General features: G+C 33.7%; 5 protein-coding genes across 5 annotated transcripts; 2 read left to right on the forward strand and 3 right to left on the reverse strand.

Annotated features, from left to right (window-relative positions):
- Positions 1-532: 532 nt before the first annotated feature.
- On the reverse strand, positions 533-1,708 carry LOC124446383 (homeobox protein Hox-A2-like). Its single transcript, XM_046997226.1, has 2 exons — positions 1,319-1,708; positions 533-877 (listed from the first exon to the last, which is right to left on the reverse strand). Exons 1-2 carry the CDS (start codon positions 1,635-1,637, stop codon positions 558-560), a joined length of 639 nt encoding a protein of 212 aa, XP_046853182.1. The 5' UTR covers positions 1,638-1,708; the 3' UTR covers positions 533-557.
- Positions 1,709-4,506: 2,798 nt separating this feature from the next.
- Positions 4,507-6,738, forward strand: LOC124445156 (histone PARylation factor 1-like). The gene is made up of 8 exons (XM_046995862.1): positions 4,507-4,742; positions 4,836-4,920; positions 5,106-5,228; positions 5,276-5,288; positions 5,463-5,645; positions 5,754-5,852; positions 5,975-6,201; positions 6,455-6,738. Exons 1-8 carry the CDS (start codon positions 4,623-4,625, stop codon positions 6,736-6,738), a joined length of 1,134 nt encoding a protein of 377 aa, XP_046851818.1. The 5' UTR covers positions 4,507-4,622.
- Positions 6,739-7,053: 315 nt separating this feature from the next.
- On the reverse strand, positions 7,054-8,729 carry LOC124446750 (cysteine-rich hydrophobic domain-containing protein 2-like). The gene is made up of 6 exons (XM_046997626.1): positions 8,514-8,729; positions 8,349-8,403; positions 8,094-8,249; positions 7,962-8,018; positions 7,730-7,789; positions 7,054-7,652 (listed from the first exon to the last, which is right to left on the reverse strand). Exons 1-6 carry the CDS (start codon positions 8,642-8,644, stop codon positions 7,602-7,604), a joined length of 510 nt encoding a protein of 169 aa, XP_046853582.1. The 5' UTR covers positions 8,645-8,729; the 3' UTR covers positions 7,054-7,601.
- Positions 8,730-9,959: 1,230 nt separating this feature from the next.
- LOC124446183 (trace amine-associated receptor 7f-like) lies at positions 9,960-11,342 on the reverse strand. Its single transcript, XM_046997011.1, is given in 3 exon segments — positions 9,960-10,651; positions 10,653-11,195; positions 11,283-11,342. Coding segments are annotated over 2 exon segments (981 nt in total). The 5' UTR covers positions 11,160-11,195; positions 11,283-11,342; the 3' UTR covers positions 9,960-10,177.
- Positions 11,343-13,084: 1,742 nt separating this feature from the next.
- LOC124446119 (proteasome maturation protein-like) lies at positions 13,085-17,671 on the forward strand. The gene is made up of 6 exons (XM_046996934.1): positions 13,085-13,180; positions 15,497-15,597; positions 15,804-15,864; positions 16,320-16,421; positions 16,543-16,636; positions 17,483-17,671. Exons 1-6 carry the CDS (start codon positions 13,133-13,135, stop codon positions 17,539-17,541), a joined length of 465 nt encoding a protein of 154 aa, XP_046852890.1. The 5' UTR covers positions 13,085-13,132; the 3' UTR covers positions 17,542-17,671.
- The last annotated feature ends 7,217 nt before the right edge of the window (positions 17,672-24,888 follow it).

Here is a 24,888-nt window from a genome sequence, read left to right on the forward strand (position 1 = left end):
GGTTTAACCGATGGAATAGGTTCTTTCGGTCCTTTTTTATGCATCGAAGACTTTAAAGGACAAAGGAACCGATAGTTTTGCACGACGACAAGAAACAGGTTTGCAATGTACAGTCTCTGCCAGAAAGCAATCATCGGCGCATTACATGGTAATACCACAGATCAGATCTGCTTATTAGCATATACCAAACAAGCACACGCTGGCTTAGACTGTGGATTACCGATTTCTGGAACAGAACAGCTCAAATTTTCACTGAATTTTTATTTGCGAAAAATTTACTGTCACATGAACATTGGAAATCCAACTATACTTATTTTTACACTATAAAGGTTTTCGCAAATATTTTGCGCTAATGAATTTGCGACACTTTCCCTATTGTAAACTTTTTCAATACACCATGTAGAATTCAAAACTTGAAAGTAAGAAAGCATATACGTCTAGTATTATTATTTTCTCTATTATTTTTATTATTGGGAAAATTCATGGAAGAAAAATTGGTGCATCACTTTCTGTTCTTGTTGTTTTTCTTGTAAACTTGATTGTGCATATTGGAAGAGTTACAATTTCCAGTCGTTCTTGCTAAGAATAATGCCATCATTGAGGCTTTGTGCTTTGCATTTTACTGATTCATTGGAGGAACGAGCGATACTGTTGATTTGAGTTGAAAGTCTTGCGGTCTTTTTCCACTTGACGCGGCGATTTTGGAACCAAATTTTCACTTGTTTTTCAGTGAGTTCGAGCATGGCGGCGATTTGAATCCTTCTCAGTCTAGATAAATAGCGATTGTTACTGAATTCTTTTTCCAACTCCAGCAATTGTAGACTTGTGTAAGCCGTTCGTATTCTCTTTTTCACGGCCATGTCATTTTCACGACCACCTTGAGAAATACATTTCAAAATATACGCTTTCGTTAAAGGTTCAGTTGAACATTTTCTTGCTTCATTGCATTTGTGTAACAACGAAAGCTTTCTATACTTAGTGCGTATTTAAAGCTAAAGTTGTGTTTCATGTCTTTGTAATGTAATGGCTCAAGTTGCTACGTTCTTGCAATGTTTCTACAATGTGACAATTTCGTTTAGTCAAAAAATTCAAACCCTACTATGGACTTATATGTAACTATAATATTATTTGAAAAATTAGTGCGTGTTTGAGTAATAGCTATGTAATTTTACAAAGTAAACTTCTATAGGAAACATTATAAACATATTTATTTAATGAGTATTTCATTTCTCTTGGTTCGAATCAGCGCAGTTCCATTTGCTGTCTATATTCAAAATCACTTTTGACTTCTCTCCAAAACCTCTTTCAATGTACCTACCAAAGTATGATTTGAAGTGTCTCGTGGCGTCACTCGAACTGTGAAAATCACCTTCCATTAGCTGGTCATTCTTGGCGATGTAATTTTGATGTACGAATGGGTGGTCTTGACTTCTCGTAGATATTCTATAGGAGCCAAAGGTAGATTTTCCTGGACTGCACAAGTGGCAAAAATTGATCTTATCTTGTTGGAGTAGCCAGTAATCTCTCCAGGCCATCATATCACATGGAATCGGTGCCCTGGTTCTCGGGAGTGCTACTGGCGACGGGCTTCTGCGATGACTGCTTGGCGTGATCGAGTCTATCAGAAAGGAGCTCATCTTTGCAATGATGTATGTTCGACATGTAAAAGCCTAACTGAATGTTTTTAACTTAAACAATCGTTTTCGTTGCGTATAAATGATCACCCTGCCGATCTGCACACATGGAAAACGTTATTACTTGATTGTCGATTATTGTTGAAGCCGAAAATTATGTCATAAATAATAGACAATTTCGAAAATTTATTGGCGTCCAATTAGTGATGTATTATCATCAAACAGACTTTGTATCATTTTTATGTTCTATATTAAATTCGCGTGACAGATGTATTGCTCTCTCTTGTTTATTCCTATACGAAACGAAAAAGATGAAAGAGAATGGCAATTTAAGTAATTATCAACATAGTTTACTTTTGCGGCTTAATTTGTAAGCACAATTTTTGTCCTTTTAAGCTGCTTTTGCAACGTTGATAAAAAGAGTTTAGAATTTTATCATCTGCCATAACTTGTTTTTACATTTGTTGAAAATTAGCTACGCCAAACTTTAATTATAGACTTGCTACTGTGAAATAACCAATCTTATTTGAATTTAAGCTCGTACGGAGTTTAATTAAACGCATTTTCGGTATGGTATGATACATTGTGTCGGTTTAGTGTGCTAATGTATGTATTTCAATGTCTTTTAAGAAATAACTACGATTTATATGTAGTACACTAGCTAATTATAAATGATACATTCTCAAAATATAATGTGATTTTTAGCGAACGACTTTAATAAAGCTTGTCAGTTAGTGTGCAAATTGTGGCGTAGTCAAATCGCAGTGCAAGAAGTCTTTTTTTCTCATTAAATTTTTGATAAAATCTCATCGATAAATCGTCTCTTAATACTTTTTCACTCGAGGACAAATCTTCCACCGCCGTCGGACGGTTTCATTTTCAAAGGGAAAAGACAGCTTAAAGGTGTAATGAATTATTTAGTCAAAGACGATTTTTTGATGTTTTTCACTAATTGATATTTTATGCTACTTAAAACGTAAAAAGGAAAATATTTGCTGAGCTTTTAAAAACATCCCTAGGCCAGAGAAAGAGGATATCTTCCTGATCGACTCAAACGGTAAATAACGTATTTATTTTTTGCTCAAGACAACTATCTTAATGAGTCGTGTTGTCAGAGTCAACAATGGCGACAAAGAAATTTATCAAAACTTTGCTTATTCATTTTACTTTGGAAAACTGCAAGTTTGGTTAAAATAGATTATTAGAATTAAAGTTGGCTAAGGCACTTCGCTGTAAAACCAATCAACCAACTCAACTCTAGCTATTAGATCTCGGGACCGCGATCAGATTTCGCTTGCTGTTACAGCCAATCAGATTTCAGGAAATTCTAGAACCCCACCCGCTGCTGATTTGAGAAAATAAAGCATAGTAATAGTAATAATTTCATATTATTAATTGTTGTCTTTAGAAAAAATTCAAATATTTTTAAACGCCGTTTATGAACATTTCTTTTCTAAGGTTAAAGTGAACATAATTTGTGTTATCCAAATGTATATAAAAAATCAGGTGCTTTGATTACAGTTTTATAACGTACAAACATTTTTGAGCTGGTGTTTAATCAAAAACAAAATAAAATGATTTCCTAAGTATGTCAGATGGAGATTGATCATCGCGTGATATTTTATATTCCAATGTGATCAAAACAACTCAACCGATCTTAATTTGTTTCCATAACCTTTTATTATTCATAAAGATCGATGAAAATGCTGCTCATGGCTTTAATTTGCAATATTTGCAAATGAAAAGCAACCGAAATCAAATCTCGCCGCCTTGATATTGCGATAAACTTAGCTGTACGCTTAAAGTTTTAATTAACATTGAGGCAGAATTGATTAATTAAAGGAGAGCACCTGCAATAGTTTGCACAGTTATCATTTTTGCAGTTTTGCTTTTTTTGACAATTTTCTCTGTTTGCTCAATGTCAACATATAAATCAAGTCTTTTGGCAGTTTGTATAATGTCAATTTGCGTGGCTGTATAGTCGAAGTACATAAAGGTGATGGTAATGTTTAAATCCATTATGTTGTAGATCATGTTTAAATCCCTTATTTTTGTTAATTATCTTGAAGATCATCCCTTATGTTGTAGATCATGTTTAAATCCCTTATTTTGTAGATTATGTTGAAGATCATCCCTTATGTTGTAGATCATGTTTAATCCCTTATTTTTGTAGATTATGTTGTAGATCATCCCTTATGTTGTAGACCATAGATTCTTTGTCTTGTGGTAAAAAGAAAAATAAACGAGAGAAGACTACTTAAAAAGATTTGCTTTTTACACTTAAGAAGTAGATAAATTATCATTCTTTTCTCACCTACAGTAACTTTATAAAACGCTAGTAGTGATATTGTCCAATTTGTCGTAGTGCCATGATATTCATATGGTATAGTGCTCTATGCTTTTTTCAAGCTAAAAGCTAGCTTTGTCTTTTATCGTTGTGCGATGTTTGAAGGTCTGTTTTATTGTAAAAGAGCAAATTTCAGATTTTTGATGATTTTAATGTTAGTTGTCAACACACAATTAAAACTTGTCTTTGCTTATGGACGAATTGTCAAAAATTGCTTCGCCTTTTCGTTGCATTTTTTCTAACATTTTATATTTTAGCCCAACTTGAGGCAAAGTAAGGTGCAGTAAACTTAGTAATTATAAGTCATTGCCCTCCCAGGTTCAATTTTGGCGCTGTCCTTGTAGCAGGATCAATTTTATGGCTGGGAGACATGTTGAAAGAAAATTCACAGTCTTTCAATTTTCATAGGTTCTACTTTCATAATTTTGTGGGTTAACCATGGGGCGGAGATGAAAATTTTCTTATGTGTCATCCAAACTTACCTTTAGGTGAAGCAACAGCCATCGGGCACGGCCTCCTACGTTTGCGGGTAATCTGAGGTCGCAATTTTCAAGTGTCCTGCCTTTTCAATGTGCTGCCTCGCTTTATCTCCTTGTGAATTATACTTTCCCGGCTTCCCGCCGAAAAAATGAAACTCAAACATGGCCGATAGTTCAAAAAATTCATCTCTGGTTCTCCGACACTGTAAATACGGCAAACAATGCTACAGAAAGAACAAAAGTCATTTTAAAGAATTTTTCCATGTAGAAAAAACTGGAGAGGTAAGAGAAAGAGTCATCCACAGACCACCTTCGGTCCTTTACCATTGCAATCGTCATCTTTAGAACAATTTTCAATTTTTTTAACTCTCACAGCAGAACGATGCCAGCTGCGATGCGCCCTCGGAACCATTGAGCAAGAAAAGGAAAGTCACAACATCACCCGAAAATGATGGTAAAGGTTGGTAGTTTTTCACATCCGTAAAGCTGGATCTTGATTAAATAAACTTTTCTATTTAGGAAAAATTAATTTAATGGGATCTTGGAATACTTAGAAATACCAAAGAAGGATGCACTCCTTTCCTCGTGAAGCCTCCAGCATAGTATTTAGTATTTGTTGATTTGATGTGTGATCTAATTTTGCAGAATCTTACACCCAAGAAAACTCTAAACATGATTTTATCAAAGAAAAATTTGGTATAAATATGCCTCAGGATTTCTATGATCTTTGGGAACTCTGTAAAGAATGGAATCCACACAAACCTCAAGGTTTGATAAGGCCAAATACAATTTTATTTGTATACACATTTTTTAAGTTGTACACTTCAGGTAGCTTGATCCAGATGTAGTCAAAATAAATTATAGCAGCTAAATTTCTAATTCAAAATACATACTTTGACTGGTTGATTCGCTCTGATTACATATAAGGAAGGCATTACTTTACATTGTCTTCTGTGTTTTGTGTGATTAAAGACTTTGACATATTTTGCACAAAACTTTTAGATGCACTCAGGGCGTAAATCTTGAACTGGTTGGTCCCTATGATGTATTGATGGACAGGAAATTCAAAACAAGGGATGAAAACGAAGGACTTTGTCTCCACTACAGATATTTCTATGACCCTCCTGAATTTGTTACAGTTTTGAAAGGTGATGACTCTCTTGGGTTTCATATTGGCTACTATTGGTGAGTGAGAATTCATTCTTAAATTTAACTTTCAACTGCATTCTACTTGAAATGCTTCTTATGTGTTTATTGATATCAACTGTCTAAAAAAATCACTATCAATACTAGTGATCATCCAGGTGATAAACCAGTCTTGTTAGCTTCCAATGAGGCAAAAAAGAGTTACGAGTTCAAAGTTCTTGGTGATAACATATTTGCTGCTATAAGGTTTGGTCATTTTATTTCAATAATTGAAATATATACCATATACCATGCCAGTACCACTAAATACAAGATAGCTTTCAATGTATTGTAACACCAACTCTTTAATCACAAAGTTTTAATCTTAGCAATAGTATTAAAACTGCAAGCAAAGCAAGAGGCAAAAAGAAAGCAGCGGATATACAAGCAAAAATTAAATTCAAAGCTCAAGAAAGAAATTTGAATTTGGACAAAAATACTTTGCCCATGAAGGCTAGGAATAGTAAAGTTGTTGCAAAAACATTTCATAAGATGGGAATTGTGGTCCCGGTTGATGACATGGGAGTTGGCTATCGAGATCTCCAAATTTCAAATGGTAAGAAGTATAATGATTTACTGGATAACATTGTATCATAATGTGGAATAATTATAAGGTTCTCCTCACATACATGGACTTATGTATAGCAAAGTTTGTTTCACATTTTCTCAAGCATATTAATTTGGAACAGGATTTCGTCCAATTTCAACTATTATTGCATGTTTCAGTTTCAATGATTTGTTCACATTTGTCTGTTGACCTTAAAATCACACCTACATAGTTTTGTTATACGTTGATGATTTTTTATTAGCTGAATTGAAATCAATGTTGACCAACATTGTTGATGGAAACAGACGTGAGTCACTTTTAGATGAATTGCAAGATATTATCACACGTATTCAATTTGCCAATGATGAGTGTGATTATGGAATGGGTCTAGAACTGGGCTTGGATCTCTTTTTGTTTGGTCATGAATTATTTGAGAGAAAAGCCTCGATGTTATTGACATTGGCCTATGAATTACTTGGCAAGTCATTCTTTGGAAATTGTGCGAAGAGCACATCAAAAAACGCAACAAAAGTACATTGTATATAAATTTAGCACAGTCTTGTTGACTTACCAGTCAGAAATTTGAGTTTGGGCCAAATAATACTCGTGACATGTTTATGGCTATTCATTCAAAATTGGTAGTTGTTGTCTCAAGGCATTCTACAACATACACTTAGTGGTACATTCAATTCATATTTTCTTCAGATACACAATGATGTGCACAAAGGCAGATTGTATTTAAAAATGCTGATAATGACCAGTAAAACTAACCTAATTTGCTTTACACATCTACATCATGATGTGTTTACATAGAATGGATTTATCAAATCATTCACGCAATTTACATTAGGTAACATCAACTTTTGATTTTGTTCAAATTAATCTTCAAAGAAAATGTAATACTGCTCGTTTCATTCGACCTTCTTAAGCAATGTACACCAATAACAAATATATTAATTTTACAAGAATCTAAGAACTACAGATAGGTATGAAATTTAATAAAAAAGATATTTAAATGTGGGTCTCATTAAAATTTTCAAATCTTATATAAATTTTAAAATAGCTTTGCTACATACACATATATATATTGTAAACAGAATGCCTTCAAACTGTTAAGTTCAGCAGAAAAACTTTGGAAAATAATATTTATGCATTTGCTTTCTTTATAAGAAACTGTGAATTTTTTCATGTACACTATTTCAGAAAAACAAATGCAAATACAGCTAAATTTCATACATCCCCATTATTTCATATTGTTCTTCTAGCCAACAACTGAGCTACGTTTAGTCTTTTCTTGGTGAATAATAGTCAATGCAATAGCAACTTCCATATTTTCTCAATGCTTCATGACATGAACTCCATGGACCAACAATCTGATTGTGTTTATGATTGCAGTGAATTTCAATCTGCTAGTCTGGTTTCAGTATTTGTGCTTTTGGTAAAAACTCAACCAGAAGCACCTAAAAGGAAATATATAGTAAAATTCATAACAGGTGAAATTTTCGATATCATAATCTTGCAAACAAATTTTCCATACATATTCCATCATGTTGCTGGACACACACTTCTGTTTTCGTAAACTCCAATGAAGACCAAGCTAAAACAATGCAAAAGTAGGATTGGTAGCTTGGCAATAGGTTCTTACGACTGGTTTGTACATTACTTATTTGTAGATAGACCTTTCAATTATTTTCTAAGAGATCGACCTTCTCTTCTAACTTTCCACTCAGAATTAACATTCTCCGCAAAATTTATAAATCTTTACTCACTTTATGATAGAAATTAACATTCTCTGAATCTAAAACTTTATTAATAGTGTGACGAGTCTGAAAGATAAAAATAAAGCATCTCAAAATGTCTATTATACTGTTTGTGATCAAAACACCATGGTGTAAATGTACCCTTTTGTTAAGACACACAACTGGCCATAATGACATTCCTAAAGTACAACAACAACATATACATCCACATAACCACCATCTGACATTAACAGTCATCGTCTTCCTCAAAACTTTGTTTACTTGATTTATAGTCATCGAAAACTCTTCATTGGCAACCTAAAATTTCAAATTATACCCTAACATGCTGTTACTCTGCATAGACTTATTGGAGACTGCATGGTACAGAAGGATTTTTCAAATACAACATTTACTAACCTTTGCGTGAAGTGCTGACGGAAAATCCGTGTCATATTTACAATTTAAACCAAAGCTATAAAGCATAAAATAACTTCGGTTTCTAGCTCACACAATAATTGTTGTGCCATTAGTTATCGTCACGCACAATGTGTAAAGTTTAGCATACGCGTTTACAACACTTACACAGTCATATTACCAACACCACGAATAACAATTGGCTCGGGTAGATTAAGTGCGTACTCCAACGATGTTTGAGTATTATCTGTATCATCTTCAGAGCTATTTTCATGAAAAATTGTGTCGAAGTTCGCCATCTTAACTCTCCATCAAGTATCAATGACAGTTTCCGGAAAGTATTGTTTCGTATTTTACACGCGCACATTCATGTGTCGTGGTTTCTGCGGGACAAGAGACAAAAATACCACGAGTACAGTAAAAGAAACATTCTAGAAAAAACAGCATATGTTATGTTGGGAATGCAAGATAATTTACAAAACAAGAAGCAGATAGAAACTGTTCATTTTGGGAGATAGAAACTGTCAGGGATTTAAATCAATGATGTCCGTTTTACAAAAAAAATCTACAGAAAAAATAGTAAATAATATTGTTTGCTTAAATTCGAGAGAAAAAAAAGAGACTTTTTAAATGAATTAAGTCGTGTGATAATTTTAACAAAGAATTTAAAGTAATGTGTTATTTAGAACAAAGGTGCGAATCCCGACTGCTGGAGTGTGAAAGGAGAAAAGCTGCAGTTCTTTTTTAGCTTTAAGTCCAGATTTCAGAAAAGGTTCGTTCACTTTGTAATGTGTTGTGTTGGATCAGAAGTACTTCTAGAAAGGCAAGATTGTGGTGGTTGTGAGATTCAGTTGCGCGAAATATGAAACAGCGGTTGATCACGAAGTTTTCAACAGGAGGAGTCTTTGAAGCTAGGAAAAGTTCGTTGAGTAGTGATAACTGAGTGGTTCTCTTGTGTGGCTAAGAAATGAGTGTTTTCACCCTCGGAAAAATGTTTGGTCAACTAAACTAGAAGAGAGTCTTGTAGCATGTTCTTTCAGACTTACAGACCGTCATGATATCTTGTGTCCGAGATCCTGGGTATCTTTGTGTCATGGCAATGTAAAGTTTGTTTCCTGAAGTTATATTTTTGAATCATCGGCTGGACATGGTTCATTTTCTATTTGCTAACTTATTTTTATTTTGGTCTTTGTCAGTGAGATAAAGTGCTTCAATTTCCAAACATGACTAGCATTTGTGGCTACCTTTCTTTCATGCCAATCTTGGCTCATATTGTTTAAATTGAATAAGCAATGCAACGTATTGTTCGAGCCCTCTCTCCTTATTTCTAGTATGTAATAAAAACCAAATGTGGAGACGGTCCGCACGTTTTTTTCTTCTATGAAAATTTATAAAAACTTTATCAACAGTCATGTCGTCTTTAGAAATGTTTTGTTTTGTTTTTAGTGGAAGAACTCAGAAATTTTGCATGCAGCCTTGCAGAATTTTGCATTGCAGCCTTGCAGGACTTAATCAATGAGCGGGCGGACTTTGCACCACTCACAAAACTAAAAGAAGATTTAGATTGCAAGTCGATGGTGATCGGTAAAAGATTGCATCAACGACTCTTTCTGATATTTTTCATGTGATTATTATTTTTTATTGTTATTATGCATGAACAAAACAGCAAATTTTAAAACCACAATATCAAGTCTAGATAGTTGCCTACATTCATCGAAATATCCTTATCAAATGTCCTTGATAAATAGAAAATGTCTTTGAAAATTGCAACAATGTCACGATTATGAATCTGATGATTCATGTTAATGGAGCAATTTGTGTAAAGTCAAAGCTTAAACTTTGCTGGAAGAAGAGCTGTAACAAACTGAAATCACTCTTTTGTGTGTAAGCACATAGAACAAAGGAACTAGGGAGGTTATCATGATGGGAATGAATGCAGAAATCACCCCCGGAATACTAGGACTGTGTGGCGATGGATAAAAGCCGTCCACAATATAGAAACACCAGGACAGGAGGAACATACCGATAGCCGCCTGTAGATAACGATGGATTTCATTGTCTTCTTCACTCAATCGATCATTGTCACTTTCCGACGAGAATTCACTTTTTATAGTTTCCCTTGTGTTGTTTGATCTTTTTTTGACTTTTCTTAGACTGCCCAACATGGAGAAAGTCAGGGTAGCAATTGGTATGAGAAAAAGAATTGATACGACTAGGGATGCAGGAAATGCCGTTGAAGAAAACTTCACTTGACAGAATGCCTTACGAGCAAGAAATGCATATTTACTCCAAAGAAGACTGAGAGAAATAAGAAAGAGTGGTTTGAGCAATTACACCAAGTAATGCGACCTTATAATGGCCAGGTGGTGTAAGATCCCTTGTTGAAGTGCATTCCTCAGCTTTTTCTTTCGTGAAAAGATAAAGATCAGTTGTGATAGAAACCAACGTCGACACTGATACAATGATGTATATAACGTTTGTTAGACCATAAGAGCCACACCAATGTATTTCAAAGTACCATGTTGAAGATAGAAAGACGGATAAAAGGTATGGAAAATCTTTAGTGGTGACTATGATATCCACAATAGCGACGTTTGCCACAATGAGGGCTGTGCACGATGATCTGAGATGTCGTCTGCTGTAGATTATGTAACAGATCCATGTATTCACAATCATTGTAAAGATGCAAGCTAAGGCGATCAACGACATCGTCTTGGAGTGAAATACAATTTCGATTCTTTTTGGTTCCACGTTTTCATCATTATGTAACATTTCGCCGACTGTTTCAGGACGATGGAAGAAATGCCAAATCATTTTGTGTCGAAAATGATTGAAATTTTACTTCAAGACCTGCAGGAAAAGGTGCAGTTTTAGTTTGAACAAAGTAAGGAAGACTCAATGAAACGGAAAATATCAACAAACAACCTGGATCAATACCTTTGCGTTTATGTGATTTCTCTTATATCGAGTGAATAGCTTCATTGTTTACCACTGAACAATGGAGCACGTAACAACAAGTTTAACAATGCTTGATCATAAATGATACAGGTGATCTTTGTTAAATCGCGCATTTTAATTACAACATTTGTAACTGCAACATGTTAAAATAAATTATTGAAAAACATTTTTAAAATCTTATGAAGCTCGTCGCCGTGGTTTATTACAAACATGTCTTTCTTCTTGACTTTATAATCTTTCTTCGTGACTTTATAATCTTTCTTCGTGACTTTATAGTGACTTTATATATCTCTTTCATTTGCGCTTTTTTTACTATGAAACAAATCAAATATTAATAACTATAAAATCATAATGGAATTCAAGCATCGCAGTCATAATGCATATGTTTTTACCATTAACGTTCAACTAATCAGTTGCCAACCTTTCTCATTAGTTCGTGTTTCAAAACGTCACGTTTGTAAAGCATAACGTGCGGGTTTCAACAGGACGAACTGGTAAACGTAACGTTTGTTTAAATAATAATTTTCATCTTGTAACAACTCACGAATCACATGAACAAAACCTGTTCGAATTGTTAATCAAAGTTGACATTTATCTAGCAAGCCTTTGTGGCAATATTCGACAAGTGCATTCCAAAAAAAAGAGATATACTTTCAACAAGGCAAAGATTCGAGCTCGGAATTGTCTTCGGATTAAGATTTTTCATTTTAGTCTTAAGCTTTTGACTATGGGTATGTTTAGAAATTAATACCATTTTTTGTCATCTGTGAGATCAGGGGTGGATTTAGGGTGGGGTAGACTGGGTGTAATCGCACCTTTCTTTAGTCAAAATTCTCAAAAAGCATTAAATATTGTTTGTGGTTTATTAGTACAACCACCGAATTCACATTTCCAGTAAAATAATTTAGATAAGATATAAAATATCGAAGATACGCATTATTAAAGAGCACATCTGCAAGTATGTTACATCGGACGTCGAGAATTCGCTTGCACCAAAAGCATAGTGGCATGAAAATGTAAACAAGGCGATTTCTATTTGGTGATAAGCATAGATCGATGAATAGATAAATTTTAGACAGTTGCGTAGCTAGTCCGAAACTTTCCGCAGGCTTTTGTCCTGCGTAAATTTCAAATGAATCAAAACATCATAATTCATCTCTTTAGAAATCTTTCATTTTCGACCATTATTTGAGCAGTTTAGGTAGTCCCTCGCCCAGAAGAATATTTTGTGGCAAGTTTAAGCCTCAGAAAAGAGTTTTGGATTTATAACCTGTTTGTCTATTTGATTCTGTTCTTCTTGAACATCTTTCAAAGCTTTCTAAACAAAACTGTCCATTGTGTTCAGTCTACACTAGCGTAGCCAGCCCATTTACTGAAGAGAGGTAAATATTGTCTCAGACCCCTCCAAATGGAATCGTCCAGTATCCACTTCTGACATCCTGTAGCAGAAATCCTTCATTCACCCTTGGGGATTACTCGTTGAGTTGACAAGCATAGAAATCTTCGTTTACTCACAATTTACATTTACTGTTCAGTTGATGTCCTTTTCTTGAATTTAATTCTGTCAGAAATCTACATCTAGTTACTACAATATCAATCTAGTATGAGAACTGTGAAACATTCCTTGGATCTCAAAACGGAATCGATTTTAATTGTAAGTATATATATATATATATATATATATATATATATATATATAAGTTGAGTTGAGTTCAATGAATTACTGTGACCATCGTAGTTATCGTCGTGCAATGATCGTACCTACGTACCTATTTTTAGTCACTCGTCCCAGGTTTCAGATTTATGGCAGTGGCAAAAGCGAATTCAATATGGCATCCAGTATGCAATTTCTGTCTTCAGGCCTTGGTAAATACAATGTAAGTACATTGTTAAACATTATTTTTATGATAAAGTCTACCTTCATTATTATTTGAGATTATTCATCATTCTATTAGAATTTCAGTTCTCATCAAATCAATATTTGCAGTAGATATAGCTGTAAACATTGAAAATATCATCTGTATCAAAGAGATTGAAAAGTAAAGGACAATTTTTTGATTGTAATCATGCATGGCCACGATTTCATCTTGATCTAATAATCGTCACTTTGTGTCTTCGCTACATTGACAACCGGACTCCCCAGCAATTCTATGAAATAGAGCATGCATACAAGCGCTTCTCTCGTATGATGTGTTATACTATGATAATTTGTCCATTTCAATATAAATTAGGATTATTCGATGTTGTATAACTTGTATTTATGTACGTATCATTACTTTGTTGTATCAAAGTAAGGCATTTGTGGGTCACACACTGGTGGCATGGCAAATTTGCCTTTGTAACTCTCACAATGATAGTGAAAAACTGGAACAGCAAAATGTTTTGGGATAAAGATACCCTATGACACGGTAATTTTCTTATACCTATGTCTACTGTCTCTGCTTAGAGCAAGGTATAACAACAGATATACTGTGCAGGATTGAGGAGAGATCAGTTTATTTACAGATATATGTGTGACAAATGTTATAGCTTAGTTGTATCAAATTACTAAATAGTCTAGAGGTAATTTTAGGCTAAATATGGTGTTGTAATGTGTTGTATCATTTGGTGAAAAATCTAGACTACTCAGTAATTAGATACCTATTACAAATCTATCATTCCATTGTCCTGAAGATGGCACAGACCTTAATTAATCTCTCATTCCATTGTACTGGTGATGACACAAACATAGAAATTATCTCTCATTCCATTTTACTGACTATGGCTCAAACATAAAATTAATCTCTTATTTCATTGTACTGAAGATGACACAAGCGTAAAATTAATCTCTTATTTCATTATACTGAAGATGACACAAGCGTAAAATTAATCTCTTATTTCATTGTACTGAAGATGACACAAACATAAAATTAATCTCTCATTTCATTATACTGAAGATGACACAAACATAAAATTAATCTCTTATTTCATTATACTGAAGGTGACACAAGCGTAAAATTAATCTTTTATTTCATTGTACTGAAGATGACACAAACTTAGAATTAATCTCTGTTTACTTTCAAAAAATTTGATATTGCCTTGAAATTTTTTATGCGTATTGTGTTATAATTACTTCTAATAAATAATTTCATTTATTTTAAATAAACTTAAGTTTCATTTTCTAGCACTTTCAAGCATACTTGTTTCATTTTTTGTACATTCATGATTATTCATTATTTTATGAAATGTGATGTACGTTACAGAACTGCTTCTGTACGGCATTGCTCAACCATAGCAACTAGAAAACAGAGTCAAAAAAATTTCGTATGTAGGATGTGAACATGATAAATCGTTTCATGAGAAAGGAGTAGCACTACAATAATTGGCCTACCACAAACCTTGCACACTGCAATTCTTAAACTGTTGCCAAAATGAATAGACTGAATAAGTTATGATGTATGTTGTATTTATATGCAACCTAATGGTGATAATATCATAAAAATGGCTTTCAAAACCTTGCATACATGTTCAGGACCAAGACTTCTGGGGGGCACATATGTCCATGACCAGAAACTTCAGGGGCATGTATGTCCAGGGCCGAGACTTCCGGGAGGGACATGTATGTTTCTTAAAGCAATTACATTTTGATGAAATACGAATCTATTCAAGTTTATTCAATTAGAACATCATCCAAGTGAAAGATGCTTACATTTGGATAATGTTTTGGATATTCTTTCCTTTCTTTCTTTCCAGTTGTGTAGTAATGATGCAATATATGTATATGTAGCCTTATAGCCAGATATCTAAGCAGCCAGATAGTACAGTAGTTTTGTGGACTTGTATAAAGTATACTGAGAAAAACGTGTACTATAACAGAGCCGCAGCAGTAATTTATGAACTTTTCCTTGCTTTATTTTGCTTGCAACGAAATTTTGAATTGACTATTGATAATAATAGAAATCTGTAGAAACTAAACATTATGCACGTTCCGATTCTAAAATCTAAAACAAGAAGGAAGCTGCCGGAAAAAATCTGCAATCGTTATGGTTTTGTTTTTGGCTATTGGAAATTAAAAATGGACAATGTTCAGACTTCCGCAAAAGATAGCAATATCTCTTAGATATTAAATTTAAGAAGATAAGTTCACGCTGTTACCTACATAAAAAAAACTTCTGAAAAACAGCTTTAATTTTATTGGCTTTATTTTTTCACAGGAAAAAGAGCTCCCATCATTACTTCCAAAACAGGAAGCTCTTAGTGAAGTGAGCAAGGTAGAAAGCCACTTTGGACCTGTGCCTGATATTTTTCGACAGGGGTAAGTCAAATAGTTGATATATTGATTGCTGATGTTGAAATTTTATTTTGGACTGTCAAATTTGCCTAAAAAGAAGGAAAATTCGGAATTTGCGTGAGAGCTTTCATTACACCATAATTCATTAAATGAACTTTCTTTATATCTATAGTTTAGCTTTCTTTTCCTTCAAAACGCCATTCATAATAACATACATCGACTTTTCACAGGTTTTCTAATGTGCAAAACGATTTATCATGTTCACATCCTTTGGAATATTCAGAGAAGAATGTAAGTTACATTAAAGGTGAACTGCAAAGCGTCTTGCTTTTCATATCTTGTGATGGTTCAATTTATTTATATTTTTTTAGTGGGGGTTGTTAAGTTAAGAAAAAAATGTATAGCGTTATAATGTTGCAAGTGTTTGATGTGGTATATATGTTAACATTATATTGTATCGTATACAACATTTTATTGTATATAATGTTGTATATATATGTATATAATGTTGTATGTATATATATGTACAAAGTTGTACATGTATCTACATAATGTTGTATATATATCTACAAAACATTGTTTCACGTCTTAAGACTATCATCTGGTGAGGTAGCGTTCCATGTATTTTTCTTCAATGGCTTACGCTCATTATTCAAATTTAAATTAACTATAATTTTTAGATTTAGACTATAATTTTTAGATTAAATTATTAGATTAAATATCGTTATTGTATCTATGTTTCATAGTACTTTCATGTTCAAAATAAGCGAGATATGATGATGCTTCGTAGCATTCAAGGCTTGCATGCGCCGTTAAAACTACAGTTGGAGAGAACTCTAGCATCTCAGGTATTTAGACATTTTTTGTCACTTCTAATTCATTTTTTGCATATCTCAAAAGACTCCCGGTAATTTTATGTACCCAAGTATATTTTCAATAGCTGTCATGGCCTGCGTATTCCTTTTGTAGAAGAGACGGTTGCCATGTCTTCCTAGCTCAATGGTCGCTTTAGAAACGTTAGTTGGAATGGATACTACAATTGGTTTTGATGACTTTCTCAACGGTAGGCATTTTATGTACAGTATGTATAGAAAATATACTTTGGGACCCTTCACATAAGTAGCGTCCCCTATTTACACTATATTCATGTATTTGTTGTGAAAAATTAACGTTTGCACAAATATTTATGCGTATAATTACATATACTTACACTTATGTTTACACATATATACATTATATTTAAGCATACATTTACACTAACATTTAAAAATATATTTACACTTATATTTATGCATATATAGTTACACTTATTTCAAACATTCGTTTCTTTCCCAAAAACCTAATTTGCGACAAGCATCTCGCTATAGCGCTTTTCTTCATTTTGTTTGATAGAGTGTAAATAATACAGAGCTTGTTCTTCTCTTTTTACTCGTCAAACTTGGTCTCCTTTTCTTAGCTTAACCCCTTTCTTTGGTGAAGCTCAAAAGCATAACGCCGAGACCGTGATTACACTCTGATAATTTTTTTAAGTCCATAATTCCTTGTAACTAAGTGCAATAAAGGCGAAAACCTGAGAACTGTGAGTAGGATTTTAAACCCAACAAATGTTGACTATAGCGAAAATAAGTTGGTGACATGGTTTTGTATTGAATCCTGAAAAATAGCGTGATTGTGGGCAGTTTGCCATGCGGTATTTCTTTCCGATTCGGATTACCATATTTCTAGAGAAGGATTGAGTTCATAGGACTAGGGTGAGGATTATGGCCTTTTGTTTATCTTATTTATCTTGTTTTTAATTTCACTGTTTTGTTCTTTGATTATCTAGTCAAATGTACTTTGATGACGGCCGCACTATTTACTAATATGTTCTCATCTTTAACTTTTTATTTTTCATCGATTATTATTTTAGATCCGTGCGATGGTGAAACTCCAAGAGATGTACACTCTCTCATGGAAAATCGAAAATAATCGTGCTCATTCCCAACATTTGTCCTCGTGTTACTCGAAATGAACTTTTCGTCTCAGCGTAGTAAAAATATGAAAAAAATCGTTTTTGTCCGGATTAATTGAAAACGATGATTTTGTCGTGTTATAAAAATCTGTTTATGCTTTTCCTTAAATGTTTTCAAAATCATCCGACCTATATTTTAAGCCTATTTACAGTAATTTTAGTTTTTCGACTTTCTAGCACAATGAATTTTATTTTGCATTTAATACACACGACGAGCTTTTCGAAAATAGACATGTTTCGGCATCTCATGATGCCATCTTCAGTATAAGTGAATAATGACGTAATATTGTATTATTTATGTAATTATTCACTTATACTGAAGAACATCATGAATTCCATTTCGTGTTTATTAAATGCACATTAGCAATAGTGCTCCTCCGAAATTATGGAATTTTATTTTCCTGTCAACGCTACTTTTATAAATTGCCACCTTCCTGTAAAATGCCTCCTTTAAAATGTCTTTTTCCTGTGCAATGTATGACACATTATGTATCCTTTCCGTCAAATATTCCCTTTGTATGTCTTCTTCCTGTAAAATGATTCCTTGTTTTGAACTTTGTTCTTTCTATGGAATGTATCCTTCTGTGGAATGTCTCTTTCTGTAGAATATCTCTCTCAGTTGGATTATCATTTGCTGCAGAATGTCTGCTTCTCAAAGAATGTTTCCCTTTTTTGTAAAATGTCTACCTCCGCGTTCATAAAATGACCTATTGGTAAAACGCCCTTCAATTTGCCAAAATGGCTCTTGACTCGTGTCTGATCCATCTTTCTATAAATCGCTACATTCTTTTGACTCGTGTCTGATACCATCTTTCTATAAATCGCTACATTCTTTTTTTGAATAAAGTGGATAAAGTGAGATAATTAACGTGTTATTAAAAAATGGATGATATGATTAAAATACACCACAATGTTTCACTACAGCTGGCTAATCCGGGTAAAATGAAAATAAAAAACATGCACTAATTTCCGTTGCATTATTATAGATCTAGGGTCGGGGACACAAAAGAATTTCCACAAAAACTCTGAACGCGTAAATTCTTTTGTGTTCTTGACCGTTTGAAGATCTTTGAATTCACAATGCTTAAATTGTACCACATGGTGATTCAAACAAGAAAACTTAGATAAAAATAAAGTCGATCGGCCGCGTCATTGTTAAATAACCTAACATACAAATAACATTGATGTTGTTGAATTAAACATTTATTTTAGCAATCAAATGTCGACTTTCACGCGACAAACCTTAAGAATTGTCTGCTGATTCATTTGCTAGATAATTGTGGGTGTTTCTTTAACTTATGTGAAATTTTGCGCATTCACTATCTAGCCATTCCTATGCCATGCGTTGACGTGTGTGGGTTAATCTCGGCGAATCTCGGGCGTGATTTTCCCACAATCCCTTGCATCCGTAGTTATATGAACCGCGCAAGATGAATAAAAGGCTCAGTTTACAATTAACTGTCGTAGCAACAAACCAGTCAGAGTTTGCGATACTAATACACAATAAAATGGATTTTATGCTGGAACATTGTTCACCCTGTTGATGCTAGCTTTTGTCAATACAGGTGAGAATCTTCCTGAGACATCCGTTTCTGTTTTCATAGTTAAGTCATGATTGATATAGTTTGCATAAAATGCGTGTGCGTGTTTGATGTTAGTTTATGTTATATGGATTATTTTTTCTAAAGCTCTTGCCAGCAGTATAATTTTAATTTGTTTTCACGAGCCATCCTTAGTCTTAGGTTCATAGCATTCTGAAGTCAGGCATGTTGCGGTTATTTAAACAGCCTCTGCGTCTATGAACAATTAAGTGTGTCAACTGACGCATTTTACGTTCTGTCTTTTGTGAATAAAATCTGTGCATGTTTTGAAAAATTATTTCTAACGGAACTCGCTTTTGGTGTTGTGTGAAGGTTGAATTTTTATCAATTGAAGATAGTGGAATTCGTAGGTGACAATTTATAAGGCCAACAGCTGTCGTCGATACGATAGTCGAATGGCAAATGATAATTAATTTTCCTGCAAATATAGTCAACTCCTTATTTCCTTCCTATTTCTTTTTCGTTTCGGGATGCGGTTAACTTGATTTTAGAAAAAACTTTATTTCTCATATGTTTTTGGTACAAAATCTTTTCATAAAGAAGGAAAGAAAAGTTTTACCCTAATAACGTTGCTTATTACCACTTCCAAATCACACTTGGCTAAAACAGCCACTGTCCTTATGTCGTAAACACATCTGGTGAAAAACTTGATGATTCTGATGAAGTGAATATAAACTAATTATTTGTTTGCTTTTATTGCATCATCAACGAAGAATGTTCCCGTTATCACTAAACTGTTTTGTTTCTCGATTTATAAGATAAATAATACTTTCCTCAAATAGTCAACATTTTGAAATTGTATAAAATATAAGTCAGACTTCATGGCGAGCGCTATGTAGCAATTCATGAATGCATCTTTAAGATAAACTGATAAAAATCTTTCTATATGGGATAAATAAAATATATGTGTAACGTGAAACCTTTCAAATGTGTGAAAACTTTCCCTAAATGTGCAGGAACAATTTTCTGGCTTTTGTCCAGCTATTAATCCCGATTTCCAAGTTGGGGTTGAGTCAAATTGAGATTCCAATGACGATAATGGTCAGAATGAGTTCAAACGTCAAACTTTTTAAATACCGAACGCACCAGAAACAAAAGATAACATTTACAATATCTTTTGTATCAATGCTTCTGGACCTGAAAATTTTGACGTTTTAAATAGGCCTTAGTTTCGAGAGCTCAAGTGGTTCAAGCATCAAGTAATTATTGTTAGTACCAAAATGGCAGGGATGGCACACAGTTTGAAATAGATCATGTTAAATATGTAATGTCACCGACTTCTTCAAGTGATTCTCGAGTGCATCGTAGCAGATGTCACGCAATGAAAGTTTACCATTTCAGTGAAGAATTGCCATAGGATTATGGTCCAAAGTGAAAGTTTAATATTCCTTTTGTCTTTGCAAGAGACTGTGAAAATCTTTACTAACTTCTATTTTGTGATATTTAGGTGATAGCCAAGCATATGATAAAAAATACCTGTTTGTCTCGTACGGCCATGCCGCTCAGGTCAATTGCAATTTGAGAGAGAACGATTTAAACGTAACACTATACGTAAAACGATACAATCCGACGGCTAGAAAAGTTGTCGTGGATAACGTGAAGTGGACCGAGCAAAATGGCTTGTTTACTATGCGGAGTGCGTCCCCTTGATGGTGGGAATTATTTCTGTAAGGTGGTGAATATATCTGGACATGAAAGAATAACAACAAACGTTTATGTAATCCCCATTGTTGCACCTTCAACAAGTAAGTTTTGCCGGCTTTTTTGGATTTGTTTTGTTACAAGCACGCAATTGTACAATACAATAATTAAGCTAGCATCCTTTAAGATTACGGTATATACTGCTTTCTATGTCGCTTACTTGGTAAATCATTTACTTAGACAAATTCAAACTTGATGTGACACCTCACAGTGTCTCACTACACTACGAAGATTATGCAAACATAAGTTGCAGTTCGTTTGGCAAAAGAGAACTCAAGTGGTATAAAATAGGTCCTCGTGAGAAGTTGATGGACGTCGATAATGAAGATATCATTGATGATGATCATTATGATACAGACGGTGGAACTCGTTTGTATCACAGTAGATTGATCTTGTCACTCAAAGATGTGACCAATCAGAATGCTGGAAGGTACAAATGCATCGCACGGTCTAATGGACAGGAACTTGCAAAAAATGTTGTAGTCATCGTGAGAAGTGAGTCAATTTGCAATGCTAGATATAACTTTAGTTTTTTTCGTCAAACCAATATGAGAAGATTGGACTATTACACCATTCGTCAAGAAAGTGTTATTTTAAAATCAACACTGAGATTTTGTATGTTTCTTCTTTATAGATCCAAAGAAACCAGTAATCCGACATTTCCCTCCAGTTGTGATTGCCAGTGAAGGCATCTCTGTTACAATAAAATTAAAGGAAGTCCCAGACCAAAGATGACTTGGTACAAAGACGATCGACTCTTAGCCATTTGTGAAGGAGGCAGATCTCAAAAATGTCAATCGTTTACAAAGTTAAAAACTGAGTTCAAGAAAAATACAATGACTCTGCATCGGTTGTCTTATAGACGGAACGATGGTACTTACACATGCGAAGTTGAAAATTTATCTTCGTGGGAAAAGCTTTATCTTCATTCAAAACTTAAACTAGAAATAAATGTTTTAGTAAGTTTAAGTCAACCGTATATTTTGCTATTCATTTGTCATTCTTAAAAACGATTAGTGTAACTCTTTTCAGATTTTTTATTTCAACCCATTTTGTTAGATGGTCGTGCAGGGGAGATGTATGCAATTGAGTTATTGACGGGGCATTTAATTGTTGTTTGGAAAAAAACACTCACTATCTGTCCCTAAATTTTATAGAAGGTTTAATTGCAAAAAGTATTCGCAGTATCCTGGCCCTGATTTGGAAAGATCGCAATATGTATTTTATGATAACAACCATTGCCATTTTTACGTATAGGTAAGCCAAAGCTTTCAAAACGCTCAGATATCAACTTCAATAAAATCGTTTCTATCTATTATTCGCGATCCCGAAAAAGTCCTGCTATACTGCGATGCAAAGTTGTCAGCGGTAATCCAAAGCCTGTCATCAGTTGGGAATTTCAATCTTTTGACTGTTTAAAGAATACATTTGCATGTAAGCCAAAGGAACAGAATTGGAAAAAGTTTGTTAATGGAGGTAAGAAAGAACACGAGTTTGTAGTGCAGCCACCATTTGGAGCTGGATTTTATCGGTGTGTAGCCACAAATTTAGTTAGCAGAGACTATCAAGTATTTGCTGTGACACGCACAGTGAATGACTCCTCCAGACGAAGATATCTTTAGATAACTGTTCTACAATTAAATGAATAATAATGGCAAATAAATTGTTTTGACACATGTTCATAATTTAACATGCAATAAACAATAGCAGAAATCTGTTTTTATTTAATCTGAAGATGTATCAAATCTCGGGTTCTCGTGATAGCCATCGCCTTCGGTTGAGAATGGCCAAATTTGGTCTTAATAGTTTCTTGCAATTTGCATGACCTTACTTAGTTATTGTTGATCTCTACACACATTCACTCGTCGAAATATGTAATTGATTATTCACATTAAATTTAGTTGTTAAATTAAAAGTTTTTATGAGCGCATGAGAAAATTTAAAACTGTGATAATACATTATACAGTAATACAGTCTCAAGATTTTCATTGTCAACATATAGAATAGTATCGATATATATACACATATATATTATTATTAATAGTGCATACAGGCTGTAAATATTAATGAAAGCACTTCCTATATGTTTTTTGTTGTCCGCACATAAAGCATTCGGTAATTCTGTTCTAGCTGTTGACGTTGTGTTAGTTGGAATTTTGATCATGATTCATTTTTAGCTGCAAGTAGCATGCTTTATAGTTCGGAAGACTTGCTTTACTGAAGTCATTCGGATTATATGAACACAATATATATATGTTTTACATAGTTCGTCACCAGCTATCTTTCGGTTATTTTTTATTTTTATCTTAATATTAGTCTATTATCTATCACCGATAGTCTCTCTAAATGATGATCGTCCAATTCTTATGATAAAATTATTTTTGTCTGTTTGTGTATTTGTCAATTACCTAATGAAAATATTTCTCAGTCTGTTTTTGTATCTTAATATTATTCCATTGTCTATCGTTAATAGTTTCTCTAGATGATGGTCGTCCAATTCTTATGATGAAATTGTTTTTGCATGTCTGTTTGTGTTTCATAGGAATTTTGTGAATGTTGTGATATTTCATCATTGTCTTTCGGAGTAAATGTGGTTTGAGAATTTACATTGTTTCAACATTGAAACAATATAATTAATGACATTATTTTTGTTTTTTAAAGCCTTGCTCACACACAGCGTTTCAGAGTTATTTCAAAGCTGTCTTTTAGCTAATGCATATATTATAACTACGTGCATTATTTGTGCCTTTCATGAAAGATCTTTTCCAAAGCGCCAAAACAATCACAGCTATTTTAAGCCATTCAGAACAAACATTACTGTAGTTGATTAATTATTTGACCTGTAATTCAAAAATATTCGTGTTAATGTTGACTGTTCTAACATATATTGAATCGAAAATATAGATGGAGGAAAATTTTTAAAGATTCAAGCAAGGAATGAATTTTATGTATTACTTTTAACTCCAATTCCACTATTGTGAATGGAAGCAAAGACTGGTCAGACAGGAGAGTATACAAGTTTGTATTGCCGATTGATTAATGTTAGCTATAGGATGTATCGAAACAGAGAACTTCCAAAAATATCAACGATTTACTTTCACATGCTTTGTATTACAATACGCTAAAAATCTATTGTCCTTAAGAGCAATACACATTTTAGAATATTACGTTGAATTTAATTGGGTTTTTTTAGTATATCTCCTTCCTGTACCCGACCAAGACGACAACACTATGACATCCCAAACTGATCCTTACTTTACATATGATTTTTTGTCACGATCAATATATTGATCTGTTGACTAAAATGTGTCACCTCGTTATTTATTTTAATCTGCATGGTTTAACGCTGCTTACTGTTTTTAATAGGGAAAAGGAAAAATGCATGACAGCCCCAACGTTTTGGTTAAATGGTACGGCTACCAATATAAGGGTGTATTCAGATAAGCACTTACACTCGATTTGACCTCCACTTATCAAAATTACAGGAGTTTGGATTTACTTCTCTACTTTTCACCAAAATAGCTTCAGTATTGTGTTTTGCTGTTTGATTTTCTTTCTTGGATGGTGAAAAAGATCAACGTACCCAATGTGAGGAGTGCATTTTAAGATTATGGACCACAGACTAATTAAGGTCACATCTTATTCAATATCATCAAACAAATAATATTTTACGATTTCAATAGGTACCATTCTAAAAGATATGTTTATCGCCTCGCTAATTTGTAAATTAAAAAGCGTATAATTTTTAGGAAAAAATCTTTAAGCGTGATTTCTCGTGGATCGAACAAATTAGCCTTACCACGACATAAATACTACCCAAGTCACTTAAGTCACACATTAGCATGTGAAGAGCTGTTGCGAAGAAGAGCATTGCAGAGGAAGAGTTGTGAGCCAAATGCGTTGACATTCATTTCCTACAGACTTTCCTTCCGTGTATTTGACCGCACCAGCGACGTCCTACGCCAGTTTTCTACGTAATTTGTTTGATATTCCAAGTGTCTT

The sequence above is a fragment of the Xenia sp. Carnegie-2017 genome, unplaced genomic scaffold, assembly GCF_021976095.1.
Source record: "Xenia sp. Carnegie-2017 unplaced genomic scaffold, XeniaSp_v1 HiC_scaffold_22, whole genome shotgun sequence".
In the NCBI taxonomy this organism is placed as follows: Eukaryota; Metazoa; Cnidaria; class Anthozoa; order Malacalcyonacea; family Xeniidae; genus Xenia; species Xenia sp. Carnegie-2017.